The sequence below is a fragment of the Homarus americanus genome, unplaced genomic scaffold (genome assembly GCF_018991925.1).
Source record: "Homarus americanus isolate GMGI-L3 unplaced genomic scaffold, GMGI_Hamer_2.0 scaffold32583, whole genome shotgun sequence".
Lineage (NCBI taxonomy): Eukaryota > Metazoa > Arthropoda > Malacostraca > Decapoda > Nephropidae > Homarus > Homarus americanus.
Genome location: NW_024713129.1, coordinates 4,720,891 through 4,740,575, shown reverse-complemented (window position 1 = coordinate 4,740,575; position 19,685 = coordinate 4,720,891). Strand labels below are relative to the sequence as shown.

Sequence of the window (19,685 nt, the reverse complement as noted above, 5' to 3'; positions counted from 1 at the left end):
TACAAATTACAGTCTGAATATAATTTACATTGCAGATTCTTATAATTTGATGATCATTTTGAATATAAACATCATATTTTTGCATTAGACATACAAATTTTAGATAAAAATTTTTCTCAAATTAACTATATTTATCTTTTTGTGCAAATATATGACATTTATATTCAAAATATTCCTGATCTTACAAGGAATTCCAGCAATGTCAATTATATTATCCTATTTTAATCTGAGGTATTATTATACTAAATATTAAAAACCTGGAAGTTAATTGAGGTGGGGGGTTGGGACTGACCCTGATTGGAAACAGGTGGGGTACTGATTGACAGATAGTGTTGTGAAGATTATTTTTTTATTAACTGAATATTTGTTTTAGCTCATAAAATTCATAAATTACCGGTCGAATATAATTTACATTGTGGAATTCTTATAATTTTGGTGATCATTTTGAATATAAACATCATATATTTTGCATTAAACATACAATTTTTAGATAAAAATTTTTCTCTAGGTAACATATTTATCTTTTGTGCAAAATATGACATTTATATTCAAAATATTCCCTAATCTTACAAGGAATCATATTGTCAATTATTATCCTAACTTTAGTTTGAGGTATTATTTATTAAAATTTAGTGGTTTTCCCAAAATTTCTCTCAGAAAGGGCAGTGGGCAGTGTAGTGTGAGAGTTGGGTCCATTGAATGGACATTAACTTGGCGACTGTATTTTCTATTTCTCTTAAAGTATTAATTATTGTTGCATGTACCATCATAAAATTAAGATGTTATTTTTACTACAACATAGGTATGTGCCTTCAAAAAGTGGGTTTGAAGTCGGACGGTTTCTATTGGAATTAATCCCATATGTTCTGTTATTACATAGGACCCTCTGGGTTCAATTGACCGTTAAATGAAATACAACTGTGTGTGTGTGTGTGTGTGTGTATATATATATATATATATATATATATATATATATATATATATATATATATATATATATATATATATATATATATATATATATATATATATATATATATATATATATATATATATATATATATATATATATATATATATATATATACACACCAGTATAGTTAAGGGGCAATTTAGGGGAATTTTGGGAGTGTGTCTGACTTTATGCGTTTTTGGCTTTACTTTGTATGTACTTTTCTGTGAGCTGGAACCAATTACCCAATATCCCATTGAAATAATGGATTTGGTTAGTGAAATTTTAAGTTAACGAACGACTCTGCGGAACAAATTGTGTTCGTTAACCGAAGGACCAGTGTATTTTTGTAAAAATTTATTCTTTATTTTGTTTACTTGACCAAATTACAGTAGTATACATAAGTGCCACACTGTTTACTGTTTATGTAGCGTTTCCCCTCCATCACCTATCATTCCCCTGTGACACATACCATTCCCCTGCGACACATACCATTCCCCTGCATCACCTACCATTCCCGAGTTAACTACCATGCCTCTGTCACCTACCATGCCTCTCGCCTACTACAATGCTTCATTCATTGCCTGCAGTGCTGTTAAGTGTTATTTTTCGAAAATTACTAAATACATGTATACAGTACGTATATGGACCATAATTTTTTTTATTGATTTTTTGTGAGGGTGGAGTGCCTCTATAAGTCGAATTTGGGATAATTAGACAATGCCAGAGCCCAATGCATGTACGACTTGTCAGGTTTTACTGTATACAGTACATATCTACATGAATATAGGCATAGACAGCAACATTAGTAAATTTGCTGACGACAATAAAATAGAAAATGTAATTAAATCTGATGAGGACGCCACAAAATTACAAAAGCTCTAAACAAACTTTTTGCATGGTTTGGAAAATGGCAGATGAAAGTTAATGTGGACAAATGTAAAGTACTTAGTCTGGGAGATGTAAACAGAGAAACCAGATACCAGATGAACAACGTTCTTATAGAGAAATCTGACTGTTAGAAAGATTTACGAGTAATGATAAGTAGGAATCTTAAACCAAGTCAACAATGTGTATTTCCTCAAAACAAGGCTAACAAAAGTACTTGGGTTCATACAAAGGAGTGTAAGTTCCAAGACTAGTGACACCTCACATGAATTACGCGGTTCAGTTCTGGTTAACGTACTGCAGAAGGATAAAATCCCGAACAATAGGAACCTTGAGTATAGAAACATTAAAGCATCTTAATTTGGACTCCCTCGAGAGAAGCCGAAAGTGAGGGGTGATATGATCGAGGTGTGTAAATGGAAGTCAGGGTTAAACAAAGGTGATATAACAAAGTTACTCAAATAATCCAACCAGGAGCAAACTCGTAGCAAAGGTTTTAAATTAGACAAATTTAGATCTAGACACTAAATAGGTAAACACTGGTTTGGAAATAGTGTAGTGGATGAGTGAGATAAGTTACCGAACTTCTTCATAAAATCAAACACGCTGGGTATCTTCAAATATAGGTTGAACGGATATATGAGCAATAGGGGTTGGGTGTAAACCAGGCAGTCTAGTGTGGGCCAATAGGCCCGCTACAGTTTCTTCCATTCTAATGTTCCTTAGTTCTTAATACCTAAACATGAAGGTCCATTCAGAAATTATTTGGGTTAACCCTTAACCGGGCTTAAGGGTTAAATCATCTCTGATATGTAAACAATGTATATTATGTATGTACTGTACTATAGAAGTCTGTTTACAATGAAAGAAATATTGAGAAATTTCATCATCATTCTAATTTTGCCTCTAGTCAGACACTCCATGTGCCAACCCTTGTAGTATATTCACATCCTCAATTTGCATTTCAATGTTCAGATCAATATAATTCTAAATTATCAAATCAGCAACCTCAGCATTAGAAACTTAGCTTCCATGATTACTGATGGCAAAGATATTTTTTAATTAACTGTCTCTAAAGCACAGTATATACCTACCTACATTTAGTCTCAAGATATCCTTTAACTTACCATGGCATTTAACTTCCCCACAAAGCTCAACAATTTGCCTCAGCAGATGGTTTTGTGGGTGTGGAAGGCGTTATGTCCATTGTCTTGCACACCCACCCAGCAATATCTACATCCTCTTGTTCAGCTCGCTTTATCCACTCATGGTTCTGTTGGTGGACAGTAAAGTTATATAAGCCTAGTACTTCATGATTGGGTAGCAATAAGAAGTTGCCAAGACACATCATCAGTTTAGGTCAAGGATTTACAAGTGAGAGAAGAAACAACATTGGTGGTTACTTGAGTTGCTTAAGTCTAGAATGTATACAGTAATTACACACATACCCAGTAGATCCCCAATTTAACATGAAATAAACTGATAGAACGATTTTGATGCAACCCGACACCCTTTTTCTTCTTCTTCAATTTTGTGTAGTCTAGTTCGATATTGCCTGGTGTAAACCCAGAGTAAAAATAAGTAAAATACCAGAACTGGTGTTAAATGTTGAGATTCACATTGAATGAAGGTTTTTAAGCTCTTCTTAATGGGAGAAACATATATTTACAGTAAACCCTCTATGCTAGCTGCTTCTGGATTAATGTACAGTATTTTGTTTTATTAAAATTTATTAAATGCATAAATACTGTATACCCTGTATATCTATTCACCATTCATGACCCCTGACCACTTGGGGTTAAAATTAATGAATACTTCGTGGGAAACATCATAATATAAGAAATATAATTTATTGCAACAATACTTTGAGGATTAAACCATATTCAGTTCCCATAAACCACTTTCAAAATTTGTTTGTCCCTGCGAGATGAGATGCGTAGTTTAGACTCTCGGAAAACTTTCCCCTGTACAGAAGTACCGTATATCACGGCCTATAAAAGGCGAAATTTGAACATTAAAAAAATCTGCCCCAAGTTTAGGGGTCGTCTAAACCACCAAGTTTAAAATTCTTACCTCTTAAATATTGTGGTTTAGTGTGTCAAGAGTGGTGATAAAACATCGTAAGCCACTCACAAGGTCTTACCACTAATTATTTTATACTGAAACTTACGTTTGGCAAGCTGGATTCAAATTAAGATTACGGTATATTAAAATAATAAAATGTATTATAAACCTGTCTAACATACCGTAAAAAGATTTATACCCCTATAATAAACACAGCTATCATCACACCTCCCCCCCCCCCATTTGCCATGAGGAGCCGTGGAGGTGGTCAGTACATACGTATCGGTATATTTACTCATAATAATATTTATCTCCTATAAATAATTGATTTAATTTATTTTTTCCAAAGAATATTCAGTAAATGAGTGCATTAATTCTTGAAACTATCGACGGTTAATTACAGACGCCAATGACGTCACTAGTGTTTACACTACACCAGCTGGTAATATTTGATGCCATTACTTGAAGTGAATTGGCCTTATTTTTAAGTATCACTAACTATAAATAAATACAAAAATTAAAAAAAAGATCAAAACTGAGAAATAATATACTGTATGTATGTTGTGTTGTCAAAGTAAGAGAACAATTGTAAGTACGTAATATTTTTTCACTCAAATCCTAATGAAACACTACTGGAGAACATTCCTTTGTCGCAAAAACAGGTTTATAAATTAAAGAAAATAATTACAGTGTGTTTAATATATTACATATATTATAAATAAATAAATAAAACAAATAATTCGTAAATCTATTTAAAGTAAATGGAAAATAAGCAAAACACATTTTTTACCAAGACCCTTCTGCCTCAGCTAAGGTGAGATGGAGAGATAAAGAAGGCTATTTATAGCCCATCAGAAGTGAATCCACCCTAATGCAATAAATAATTCATTGAACATTCATTTTTGTACATATATATATATATATATATATATATATATATATATATATATATATATATATATATATATATATATATATATATATATATATATATATATATTTGTGTAATAAATGTATGTAGTAAGTACATACTGGTAACCTTTTTCACCTCAAATCCTAATGAAACACCACAATTAGAATACGGTGGTTGCTGTTGAACCACATGTTGTATAAATAGTCACACCACCGAGACGAGGAACACCCCAACACGCCTTCAGTGACGTCACTAGTGTTTACACTACACCAGCGGGTATAATTTGATGACATTACTTGAAGTGAATTGGCCTTATTTAAAAATCAAGGATGGTTGGTAAAGGACTACTGAGTCAGTGGTAAGTGCACATTTGGGGTACTGCTATTCATAAGCAGCAATAGAGCTCAAAGCTACTTTTAAATGGAAATTTGGGGGCTTAAAATTCCCCGCCGCCATAGAGCCGTTAGATATACGGTACTGATATCGGGATGAGACATTTGTCAATACCCAGAAATCTCTCATTCCCAGAAGAGCTCTGCACCAATTATTCTGGTTAACAGGTACATCACTATCTCTATATCTGCATATGTGTATAAGTGAGAGAGAGAGAGAGAGAGAGAGAGAGAGAGAGAGAGAGAGAGAGAGGAGAGAGAGAAGGAGAGAGAGAGAGAAGGAGAGAGAGAGAGAAGAGAGAGAGAGAGAGAGAGAGAGAGAGAAGGAGAGAGAGAGAGAGAGAAGGAGAGAGAGAGAGAGAGAGAAATATCACAAAGTTCACAATTAAATATATTTATTTGTTTATTTATTTGTTTTATTTTTTAAACCATGAGCTAATATCCTAGTCACTAATGTAAAAATACTTTTCTAAGTACAGTCCAATTTTAAAATACCTTACCTGTAATGTTGTGAGATCAGCTCTCTCACTGGGACTCTTCTTAAGGCACGTCCACCAGATCAACAAACTCAGGGGAGAACACACCAGGGGGTAGCCGGGGTGGTGGTTCATTCACTATATAGTCCAGGAGCTCAAAGATGGCCATGGGTCGTGGTTCACCAGGAAGGCCAGCTGCAGGGGGATCATGGTAACTGTATTTATACGTACTATTACAGGTAAAATGCACTTCCTATTTGAGGCTTAATGGATAATGACATGAAAAGCAAGGCAATTTAATCAATTTCATTCCTTGGCAACCCTGTCAGCAAAAAAAAAAAAAAAAAAAGTAACCCTTTCTCATTTGAATATCATCTTTCTGTAAGGGCAAATATTATGAAAAACAATGATACCCACAATTATAAATTTCAAGATTAGAAAACAATTTATGTAAATGTTTGATTCCCTTTGCAAATAAAAGGCCAAGTATAATAATGTATCTGTGTACCTTTATCAATTATTTGTACAGTCCTCACAAAGTCTTTTGCCAGGCAGTTTTGGCTAATCCGTATATGTGGCAATGTCAGAGACACGTATGCAAGAACACACATGGCGCTGCCAGAAACCCTGATTATGTGAACAATCCATTATATGGCATATCTATGTGCATATCCTCTATGAACTACCCAATTTATCGATGATCAATTGCAAAATGGTAGTGTATTTCATACTTTACAGCATGCCCTTCAAATTGAGGGGTTAGGTTTCAAATGGCCGCAAATCACCATATCCACGAATAACATTTGCTGACCAGGGAGGGGTACATGTATATTCCCTTTATGTGTTTGCCCTTAGGACAATTATTTCTTTTAACTGTATTGTATATAGATAGATAATATTAAATCACAATACTAGAACAAAAGTAATATTAAAAATGATGAGTCGTCACTCCAAGTCTACTGCGTGCTTTGTTATTAATAAAGCATAGAGTAGACTTGAGGGTAGACTCAACATTTTTAATACTACATTTGTTTCCGATTATTTAGAGAGGATTTTCCCATTATTATTTATTTGTATGTGTCTACACACACACACACACACACACACACACACATATATACAATACAGGTAAAGGAAATTACTGTCTCTAAAACAAATGACTCCCTGTCCCGTAAACGAAAGTGCCAGAAACTTTAAAACTATCCGTGAGACATTCTTGGGTACACTCATGTCTACCTCATCATACTTTCCTGTTTTAATGAAATGCCCTGTACTTGTATCCATGTAAACAAACTGCTGCCGTGTATAAAGAAAAGACATGAAATGTTTGCGGTGAATTCTAACCGTTTCATCTCATATTACATAAGTATGATAGGAACATAAAATGTTGTCTTAGGAGAAATAAATTACTTATATGTTACAAGCACACTTTTAATAAAAACAAACACACAGCATGTCTGCTACACACCTGAATAAATGGGATCAATCCATTTTGGGGCGTGTCTATGTGCTCCTCCACTTTGAACTACTACACTTATCGGTGATAATCTCTTGAGAGTGCCGGGAGGACAGATATTATATAAAACACTATATACAGTATTTATAGTAGAGAGGTTCATAATGGAGACTGGTGGTGGTGGGTATATTATCCTTCACCTATTGCTTTTACTGAAGTCATTAATGATGCCAGTCTCACTGCACATGAGAATTTATTCTAAGATGGAAAGGATGATTCTAGGGACAATTAATGCCATTCACCACAACCTTTAACTTAACTGAGGTTATTACGAGGTCATACAGCAACCGTTCGGTTATTCCACCAACTACAACCATGGGAGACCAACACCATGGTATCTCCCAGAAAGGGCAATTATCGGCATGCGTAACGCAGGTTTAAGTATCGGCGAGATCACAAGGCAGATGGAAGCCTCGAGATCGACAATGCGATGCTGGTTACAGCGGTTTGAAGAGTCTGGTAATTTAACAGATGTTCCCAGACCAGGACGACCTAGACTGAAAGTATACGACGCTGGGATTATGGCAGACATTCGCAACCATTCTTTCACCAATGCGGTGGCCATGAAGGAGCAGATGCACTTGGAAGTCTCAGCTGTTGAAGTTACAGTGTTCATTTTTGGTGGATATCAACGAAATGTGATGTGAGAGGCTCAGACAATGACACAAACGATGTCGCTCTTTCCAGTATATTTTCAGGACCATCCGAAAAAACAAAACATAACATGCGCATTCAAAGTGGCGCTTTATTCCACAACACAAAACATAATAGAACATATTCACATAAATATGGGGTAACCTAGTTTATATCTAACATCAGCTAGGAATTGGGATCCACCACAGGGTCTCTGCTGTTAAGGAAAGGTTCAAAGAAAAACACCGGGTTGTTTGCATCAGTTGGGGGAGGGGTCATACATAGTGTTTTCTGTTTCCTGAGCATTAGTAAGTGGGGAGACCTGGACTTCTGGGCAGCCACAGCCGTATTCAGTGCTGGAAACCTGATAACACCCATTACAACCGGCAGCATTTTTATCAAGAAGCCGGGAGCGGCCACATGTCCGTAAACACGAGGGGCTGGATCAATCTCAATAGTGTGGGAGAGTGGGACGGAGATAATATGTGTTTTCCTTCTCTTTGTGTTATAAACAGATTTTTTTTTCTTTCTTTAGAGGTAACATGTTTTCTTGTTATCCTCATGCGACACACTTTTATTTTACCAAATATTTAATGTTTAATTCAACTTAAGGGTGATACGAGTATAACATAGTTTATTCGAACCAATTTTACAAATTGGAGAAGATAAACTCCCAAACAAAGCGAGTAAAACCTTGATAAGTCGGCACATATAGGGCTCTGGTCTTGCCGAATTATCCCAAATTCCTACTTACCAAGACACCCCCTACAAAAATACAACAATAAAAATTCATAGACCCATATACGTATACAGGGGGTTACAAACGGGTTCCGTTCCTGAGGACGTTCTTTAGTCGGATTTGTACATAATCCAGAACACATGCTATGTGCATACTGTACTTACAGAGCAATGTTTAAAATCCTACTATATCATAGCCTAAGTCCTTATATACATCTAAAATCACTTAAGGGAAAATAGGAAATAGAATGACAAAATACAGTTAATGAAAGTAAAAAATAAGTCATGAGGTAAATAAAATACTATAAATTTCAAGTTTAACCCCGTTAGATTGGCGGAGGTTCATAAGTCGGACTTACCATGACTGCAGGTAAAAAATGAAGCATTGTAGGTGAAAGGCATGGTAGATAACACAGAGGCATGGTAATGTAACTCCGGAATGATAGGTGATGCAGTGGAATGGTTGGTGACGCAGGTGATGGAGGGGAAACACTATATAAACAGTAAACAGTGCAGCACTTATGCATAATATTGTCATTTCGTCACTTATAGAAAATAAAGAATAAAATTTTAACAAAAACAATTATTTTCTCTATGTATAATCAAGTCTAAGTATGTAAATAAACATGTAACTTATATCACTAAGAATATTAAAGTCCACCCCTAATAAAAACCATTTTCTTCATTACAGAGCAACAGATTAAAAATTTAAATATTCTGATGTAGCTTAAAAATAAAGAAAATATAATATAAAACTAAAAAATAAAAATGAAGAGCATAGGTGTGTGTGTGTGTGTGTGTGTGTGTGTGTGTGCGAGGTGAACATATGTGAAGGCAGTGAGCTGTACAGTGTGACTATCCACCCACCACCTCTCCCATGTGTGCCACACACACACACACACACACACACACAAAACACATGCACACGCATGCACACACACGTGCGCGCGCGCACACACACACACACACACGGTCAGCTGGTTGACTGCCTTGCTAAGCTATGGCATCACTTAGATGATGGATTGAGTGTGGAAGGAGCTATTTTTTGTACACAAAATGTGCTATGGTACATTTATGATCTGCTATGTATCAATTTTATTGTTTATCACAGCAATTTTTTTTTTTAAAGCAGTTATACCACAACAGGTGTCAGACATATGAATAAATGACTTTAACTGCTTTTGGATTGTTGGACTAAATCAGAATTTTTACCAAAGTGGACAAAGTTGGGATACTTGGAAGATTCAGATACAGTAAAACCTCGATAAATCGGACTACAAAATATAGGAATCCACCCTTTTCTGACTCTGAGGTGCACTGGTCACCAGAAATAATAAAAATAAAACAATTTTAAGTGCATACTTTAAGAAATGGTGAAGATGAAAAAACAAAACTATTATGAAAAGAACAACACTTACTGAATACTGTACAGTGGTCTAATCAGATTTGCTATGGGCCAACCGAGAACTAAGTCACTGAGTATGTAAGCAGGCTGGGGCTGATCGGGTGTTTCTGCATTCGTCAGGTTTTTTATTTATTGATTCAGTATTATATTCTCATATGATTGACCTCTTATGGTCCATAGAAATAAATACAATAAGAAATTGTAATACGACTTGAAAATAAAAGGATAAACTGTACTGATGTGTTCGTGTGAAAGCTTTCAGCAGACCAACTATAACGCACTGTATAGTAATTGTTCAATTGATATGGAGATACCTTCCTAACATTATTTATTACCTTTGAGTGATACACGATGGCTCAATTTGGCTACTTGTACACTTAGACAACGAATTAATGAATAATAAACCAGGGTATATGAAGATACATAATACTGTACTGTACACACATGTAAAGATTCCGGGGATAAGGAATTTTTCCGGGTTAGAGAAAGTTGTCTGGTTAGCTGGAAATGTCTCTCCCGGAAGTGCTCTTTATCATCTTACAAAATTTGAGTAAAATTTAAAAATAAAATAAAAAAATAATAAAAAATCCCAATTTTTACCCAAATATTTACAAATTATTTCATGTGGATTCTCTGTGGTTACCACAAGGCAGCTGAAGGTTCACCTCCCCAGTTGCAAACAACCATCACAACAATGGCACTGCTCAATTAGAATTGTTTCCTCAGCTTGTGGTCACTTAAGCATCTGTGTTCAGGACTGTATTTGCCCTTATGGAATTATGGTTAACTTATTAAGATTTTCAAAAGAAAAAATCGCTATACAGCCAACCCTCACTTTACGCAGTCCCACATTCCGCGTTTCCACATTACGCAGTGCCCTGCCAGAACCCAGGATGCTCACATTCTGCCCCTTTACACGGTATAATTTTTTATTTAGCTCATAAAATTCATATACCAATTGTGCCAGAATATGATTTACATTGCTGGAATTCTTACATTTGATGATCATTTTGAATATAAACATCATATATTTTGCATTAGACATAAAATTTTTAGATATAATGTTTACTCTGAGTAAATATGTTATCTTTTTGCAAAATATATGACATTTATATTCAAAATATTCCTGGTCTTACAAGGAATCCAGCAATGTCAATTATATTATCCTAACTTTAATCTGAGGTATTATTTAATACTAAATGTTAAAATTCAGGTTTTTTCACCCACTTTCTCTTGAAGGAGGGGGTTGGGGAGGTGGGGGGAGGGTTGGGACGGACTGACCATCTGCGCGCGGTTGGAAGAGGGGGAGGCAGGGTGGGGTACTTTGATTGACAGATAGTGTCGTGAAGAATATTATTTTTTTATTAACTGAAGATATTTGTTTTAGCTCATAAATTCATACAAATTACCAGCCAGAATATAATTTACATTGCTGGAATTTTACAATTTGATGATCATTTTGAATATAAACATCATAGATTTTGCATTAGACATACAAATTTTAGATGAATGTTTACTTGAGTAAATATGTTATCTTTTGTGCAAAATATATGACATTTATATTCAAAATATTCCTGGTCTTAAAGGAATCCAGCAATGTCAATTATATTATCCTAACTTTGTTTGAGGTATTATTTATTACTATACCTGGTTTTCCCCAAAATATGTCAGAGGGAAGAGCCAGTGAGTGTATCAGAGAAGAGGGGGAGGGAGGAATCCATTATTTGAATGGACATTAACTTGGCACTGTATTTCTTATTTCTCTTAAGTATTAATGTGTGCATGTACCATCATAAAATTAAGATGTTATTTTTACTAGAACATAGGCATTGTGTTGGAAAAAGTGGAGTTTGGGGGTCAGCTGGTCTCTATTTCATTTAATCCCATATGTTATGTTATTCACTTTACGCGTTTCTCACTTTCCGCGGTACCCTGTGGGTTACATTAACTGCGTAAAGTGAGGGTTGACTGTATAGAAGAAAAAATTTCATCAAAATTAAAAAATTAATTTCATGTGGATTCTGGTGGTAGCTACAAGATGGTTGTCAGGTGGCTCACCTCACCAGCTGATAGCATCCATAACAACAATGGCTCTGGTCAGGTTGAATTCTTTCCCATTTGTGTTCAGTTATGTGACTGTTGTTACTGTATACCCTTATTCAAGACGAGTGGAAAAGACCATCAAGTTCAAGTGAAAGCAGTGGTGATAAAGATTTAAAAATTGCATCGGACATTAAACTTGATGTTTTAAGGAGGTAACTCCTAGTAACTCCGATTACACTACCTCACCTCACCACCCCTGCAGCACTCGACATCATTTATGGTAAGTAAAATTTAAGTGTTTTGTTCATGTATTATCATGTTACATAATGAATGATTCATTGTATGTGGTTAAAACTGTCTAATTTCATATGTATATGAGCTTGTGTCATGTTTTTTAGGCCTCAAAAAAATTTCCCTAGAAAGGCATCTCAACTTTTATAATGGTTGTCAATAGGATAAATGGTTTAGTGTTCGGAATTTCACGTTGCAGAAAGATTTTCAGGAAAAGGAACACTTCCGTAACTTGGGGCACTGTACTCAGTCCTGTCCTGACCACTATTCTTGTCACACACAATTTGTATGCAATTCCTAAACTTTGCCGTTCTTTAGGTGCTTTACCACAGGCACTCTTTACACCCATGTGTGCTAATCTAGCTTTAAATGACAAGAGAACATTTAAAAGTGAAATAAATGCAAGGCTACATAAATAAAATATATATAAAAGTGATACTGAGTGTTTCATTAAGAGGTATGAGATTACAGATATGTGGGTAAAGCTACATGTTGTAATCACCCATTATTTGATGGTAATTTTGGTTCACCAGCTTTCCAAGCATGCTGCCACTCTCTACAATTATGTAACCTATTTTCAGTATTAATTAAATTAAATTCTGTACAGATGTCCCTCGGATAACGAACAGTTCGATTAACGAAATTTCGGTTAATGAATTAGCTCCCATAAGGATTTTCAGTTCGATTAACGAAATCCTCGAGACAAACACGTTTTGTTTGCATCAGCTGATCAGCTAGTCTGCCAATACAGTAATTGGTTCTATGTTTACATTCGTTTCCAGTGAATTAAATATCAAGAATGTTGTGCTCTTGAATATTTTTGCATTTTTACATTAAAATTATTGATCATTCTGAAATTTAGTTCACATATTGATAATATACAGTGCAGATATTATTATGAAACATGAAGAAGGCATTAGAATCAATGCAGTCTGTAAAGAATATGGCATGTCATCATCGACTGCCTCTACAATCAGCTGTTTGATATGTAAACAAAGCTGCCGGATATCTGATATACACACCTCAAAGTAAGTTAAAATACAGTATTCTATGGTTTTTTATTATTGTACAGTATACTGTACAGTACAGTACTGTATTTAGTTTATATTTAATGTTTTGTTAATTCTATTATTGGTATACAGTATTTTGTATGTACTTTTTCTGTGAGTTGGAACCAATTACCCAATATCCCATTGAAATAATAGATTCGGTTAACGAACGACTTTGTGGAACGTAATTTCGTTAACGAGGACCACTGTATTTTACTTACATATAAAAATATGAATTACCACCACACCACACACAAACCCACATTCAAATCTTGGTGTGCACTTTAAATCTAAAATCATGATTCACAAGCTATGGACTTTTGACAAGATAAATTTTACTTTTCACAATTTTGCTAAGCACAATACTTTTAGAAACACACCTATTGTGTTAATTGAACAATACCTTTACTCAATTAAAAATCAGACACTAAGAACAGCTCACTAACCTGATCTTGGTGAGCGTGAGATTGGGGATGGGCTCACACCCTCAATTTTGGAGCCAAATATTTTCTTGAGAGTATTGGGGTCAGGTGGTGGGATAGGATACATACCAATAGCCATCTCTACCAGAGATAATCCAAGACTCCATATGTCACTTGCAACAGAATAGTGATCACCGTTCAATCGCTCTGGCTGACAATGAGAAAAGAAAAACATAGTGATTTACAAATTTCCAGTTTAAATAAAACAAATAGAAAGGTTTTACTATTGATGGTCACAAGGAAGTAAGAAATGGCTATGATCTTGGGGTAGCACTGGAATTTTGGATTAAAGATTTTTTCTTATCAGTGATAGTAATGGTCGATCTGTCTTTAAAATATTTAAATCCATAAGTACAGTACTGGATAATTACTGTAGGTGAACCTTCAAGTTTTGTAAGTGACTAATCAAACCAACAACACAAGCAGCCACATATGTATGAGTTTATATGTACAAGCAGAAGAGAATGTACAAACACAAAATTAAGTACACAAACAAGTAGAGGAATAAACACAAGAACAACTGTTAATAATAAATAATAAGCTTAAGTTTCATTACAAACACACATAAAAGTTTATGGTAAGCCATTATTCAAGGCACAACCAGTAGCTGATGACAGGTGATGCAAGAGCCAAGTACTTGTGGATGCCACCAAATGCATACAGGTATGTAGCCAGTTAACACAAGCATTTGAGGACATAAGCATGTGAGGACACATGCAGATGTGAGGGCAGGTGAGGATACGAGGCAGGTGAGGATCTGAGGCAGGTGAGGATACGAGGCAGGTGAGGATATGAGGCAGGTGAGATGAGGCAGGTGAGCCAGAGGGTGAGGGCCATGAGGCAGGTGGAGGATATGAGGCAGGTGAGGGATATGAGGCAGGTGAGGATATGAGGCAGGTGAGGATATGAGGGCAGGTGAGGATATGAGGCAGGTGGAGGATATGGGGCAGGTGAGGATATGAGGCAGGTGAGGCCATGAGGCAGGTGAGGCCATGAGGCAGGTGAGGATATGAGGCAGGTGAGGCCATGAGGCAGGTGAGGATATGAGGCAGGTGAGGATATGAGGCAGGTGAGGATATGAGGCAGGTGAGGATATGAGGCAGGTGAGGATATGAGGCAGGTGAGGATATGAGGCAGGTGAGGATATGGGGCAGGTGAGGATCGAGGCAGGTGAGGATCTGAGGCAGGTGAGTCTGAGGCAGGTGAGGATCGAGGCAGGTGAGGATCTGAGGCGGTGAGGATATGAGGCAGGTGAGGCCAGGGCAGGTGAGGATATGAGGCAGGTGAGGATGTGGGCAGGTGGAGGATATGAGGCAGGTGAGGCCATGAGGCAGGTGAGGATATGAGGCAGGTGGAGGATATGAGGCAGGTGAGGATGAGGCAGGTGAGGATATGAGGCAGGTGAGGATATGAGGCAGGTGAGGCCATGAGGCAGGTGAGGCCATGAGGCAGGTGAGGATATGAGGCAGGTGAGGCCATGAGGCAGGTGAGGTGTAGGGCAGGTGAGGCCATGAGGCAGGTGAGGATATGAGGCAGGTGGGGATATGGGGCAGGTGAGGATATGGGGCAGGTGAGGATATGGGCAGGTGAGGATATGAGGCAGGTAGGATGCAGGTGAGGATATGGGGAGGGTGAGGATACGAGGCAGGTGAGTCTGGGCAGTTGAGGATCTGAGGCAGGTGAGGATCTGAGGCAGGTGAGGCCATGAGGCAGGTGAGGATATGAGGCAGGTGAGATATGAGGCAGGTGAGAGGATATGAGGCAGGTGAGGCCATGAGGTAGGTGAGTATGAGGCAGGTGAGGATATGGAGGCAGGTGAGGATATGAGGCAGGTGAGGATATGAGGCAGGTGAGGATATGAGGGCAGGTGAGGCCATGAGGCAGGTGAGGATATGAGGCAGGTGAGGCCATGAGGCAGGTGAGGATATGAGGCAGGTGAGGCCATGAGGCAGGTGAGGATATGAGGCAGGTGAGGCCATGGGGCAGGTGAGGATATGAGGCAGGTGAGGATATGAGGCAGGTGAGGATATGAGGCAAGTGAGGGAAATGAGGCAGGTGAGGCCATGGGCAGGTGAGGATATGAGGCAGGTGAGGATATGGGGCAGGTGAGGATATGAGGCAGGTGAGATATGAGGCAGGTGAGGATATGAGGCAGGTGAGGATATGAGGCGGGGGAGGATATGAGGCAGGTGAGGATATGGAGGCAGGTGAGGATATGAGGCAGGTGGGATATGAGGCAGGTGAGGATATGGGCAGGTGAGGGATATGGGAGGCAGGTGAGGATCTGAGGCAGGTGAGGATATGAGGCAGGTGAGGGATATGAGGCAGGTGAGGATATGAGGCAGGTGAGGATATGAGGCATGTGAGGCCATGAGGCAGGTGAGGATATGAGGCAGGTGAGGCCATGAGGCAGGTGAGGATATGGGGCAGGTGAGGATATGAGGCAGGTGAGGATATGAGGGCAGGTGGGGATGAGGGCGGTGAGGATATGAGGCAGGTGAGGATGATATAGGCAGGTGAGGATCTGAGGCAGGTGAGGATCTGAGGCAGGTGAGGATCTGAGGCAGGTGAGGATATGAAGGTGATATGAGGCAGGTGAGGATATGAGGCAGGTGAGGATATGAGGCAGGTGAGGATATGAGGCAGGTGAGGCCATGAGCAGCAAAGGGCTTCAGAAAGTGATATTTCAACCAAGAGGAAAGGGACAGCTGAGGACATGTGCAAGCAAGAGCACTGAGATACAATTTGGTGGGGACACATGCAGTGGGATACAATCTAGTGAGAACACTAGTAGGTTAGGTGGAGTGTCTATGAGAGGACAACATAGGGTATGATGACATGGACAGGGAATATAAAGGATGGAAAGAAACTATTAAAATTAAAGGTTGGTAGTGGTAAAGGTTATCGAGGTCAAAGACTAATGTAAATAAGGGGACAAGCTGGGTGCAAAAAAGAAGTTAGGGAAAAGCTAAATGGATGTGTGGGAGGATGGGAGGAAAGAGGATATAATCATATCAGGGAATGGCAGAGGAAACTATGCATGTGCAGGGACCAGGAAGGACTTAGGCACAGGCTGGCGCCCTAGTTGTGTCTTGTTCTAAGAAATAAAAGTAGGAAAGAAATTAATACAAATGTAAACCAAGTGCATGTTAACAAAAACCAAAGAGATTGCCAGTTAAAATTATCCATGGGCTAGATGTTTGTTTATCAATGCTGCCTATCCTTTACTTGGATGTTCGGTGCAAAAAGATGCAATGATATCTGTCAACAATTCGGTTTCCGCACAACTATGTAGAATCAACCAAACTCTCAACTCTCTCACTGAGATAATTTTTTCCACTTTCCATCTAACCTTGGATAGCCACCTGTGCCTTCCTCCACTCACCTCAATATAATAGTATAATGACGTTGTCAATCTCTCAACGGGAACTTCACCCTGTAAAAGGAGAAACATGCCAAAGAACCTAAATGCACACTTCAGACACACTGTTGGGTCATGATTTGAATGTAGCCAACCTGTGGCCAGTGTCTGTGACTCACTGCCAATTACAACGCAAGCACATTTGAGGAATCAGTAAATAGTTGAGCGTGAATGTTGGTTGAGGGAAAGATGTGTCGTTTCAAAGTAGATGTTCAAAGCTCATGAGGAAGGTGCAGTGAAGAAAGCATATGCCACATACACACAGGAGAAGAATTAATTTAAAATGTAGAAAAAGTGAATTCTGAAGATGTCACTGATTGCTGACAATAATGTTTCTTGGTGAATAAGCACAAGTTATATACTGTGAGAGTAGTAGTCTTAAAAGATGAAATTTCAGTATGAGTATGATTGACAGGCATGAACAGTTCTCATGTTCTGAGTGAGTGTGACTGTGAAGGAACATGGAATGCCGCAGTGGATGGACAAGGCTGACAGACAGCTATTATATACTTATTACACTAATTTATTATCTAGACCTTGTCCTGCCTTACACAGGATGGCCCATGCAACATCTCCATATAATGAATTTTACTGTATTTCCATACACACTATGACCAGTGCCTCTCTCTCAGTCCTGCTTTCTCCTGCGTTCTCACACCAGCAATTAATGCCCTTTCACCTATCATTTTCCTCGACAATGTTCGTTTTGTCATTATCTGCCTATGCTTGGGAAATTCAACTCTTTGTCCAGCAAAATTCAATTTCACACTTTCACAGTAATATTTTTTAAAATGTTTCTAGCACCTGTACCAGTACTGAGATGTCTTTAATATTAAAACATGTTGAAGTTGAGGATGAATAATTAAGGAAAGTTTACACAATTGGTACAATATTTAGTCACATGCAAAAAGGTAGTTCTATTTTCCTTATTTCTCACTGTTCAATGAACTAACCTCATCTTCCTTTCCCATGAAATATGAGGTTCAGCTCATGTGCAGTAATGATAATCACAAGATGCCACAGGTGTTAGTTATGATGATAAAGTAAACACAAATTGTTGCCTTGGGAACACATTGACGGAAAAACCAAAAGTTAAAGAACAACAGGGAAACACAAGAGAGAAAATCAAGTCAACTCAGAGAATATATAAATGATAGGGCAGTTAGCTCCTGTAACAAGCATATCTTGGGTAATGTAAATGAGGCAAGAAAAAATTTTGTAGGGTTCTGGGCCAGATACTGCCAGGACTGGAATGAAACAGTCCCATGTAAAAAAAATCCAGGGCAATTCCAGCTATTCTGTAGACACAAATAACTGTAACAGACCAACAAATTGATAACAAGGGAATAAATGATATTAGAAAAGAGGGAAAGCAAAGCAGTCTTGGGTAGCATAAAATAAAAACTATAAACTCATGTCTTCCCCATGTCAACATTTTAAGATTTAGGAGTAGTAGATAGCTGGTTTGGGATGAGTAAATGAAAGAAATGTTTTTCTGTACATGGAAAAATTCATGTTAAGTCAACATACACCTACTAAGGACTTTACTTTAGAGACAAATGCCAAACTCGCTCAACAAACCACCACATCAATTCCTCACACCATCTGCATATCATAATACCTCAACTGCTGGGGCTCTTTAATTCTCATTTATAAATACTTACTGTACTGTACAGGGTACTTAGAAATGTATGCTCCATTTTATCTGATATTCTAAAACTGGTCACTTCCACAGTACAGTACAATTACTTCATTTGTAAGCAATTTCTACAGTATTTCACTCCCATCCCACAGAGAACAATTTAACCTGAGAACAACCTTTTCTATAACAGAGGGAAGAAAAAAATTGAGCTAATAAACTTGGAGTCAACAAAATGCAGACAGAAAAAATTTAACAACAAAATATCACAAAAATAAATCAGTAGTGTATGTCATTTTCTACAAGTTTCAGTAATTGAGCATTTTCTGTAGAAACTGGCAACAAACAGTGATACACAAGTGTGCTTAACAAATACATTTTCACTAACAGCAAGAACACTACCAAAGAAAAACTCATTGGATACTAATACTGTATACACTAACAAAAATTAAGAAATTAATTTGATATGATATTAAATGGGTAAAACCTTTTTGAAAGTAACCCATTATTATGTGTAATCAGCAAGTGAAAGACAAATCTTCAGTTGAATTAATTCTCCACAAAATATGACTTAAGGAGAACATGAAGGTTATATATATGCGGTGCTGTAATATGTAATAATATATAATAATATTTATTAATATATATATAATAATATTATATAAATAAATAATATATATATAATATAATATTATGTATAAATATAAATATATGTTAAATAATATTATATATATATATATATATAACATAATATTATTATATCAATGTATGTTATGATGAAAA

The 19,685-nt window shown here is 37.2% G+C and overlaps 1 protein-coding gene across 1 annotated transcript in view; it reads right to left on the bottom strand.

The window, feature by feature from the left end:
* The window catches only part of LOC121866369 (dual specificity mitogen-activated protein kinase kinase 1-like), a 63,680-nt gene that overhangs the window by 12,849 nt on the left and 31,146 nt on the right, over window positions 1-19,685 (bottom strand). The window contains 4 exon segments of the mRNA XM_042365996.1: window positions 2,968-3,113; window positions 5,710-5,758; window positions 5,760-5,880; window positions 13,807-13,993. Coding sequence (XP_042221930.1) covers window positions 2,994-3,113; window positions 5,710-5,758; window positions 5,760-5,880; window positions 13,807-13,993 — 477 coding nt within the window. The 3' untranslated portion in view covers window positions 2,968-2,993.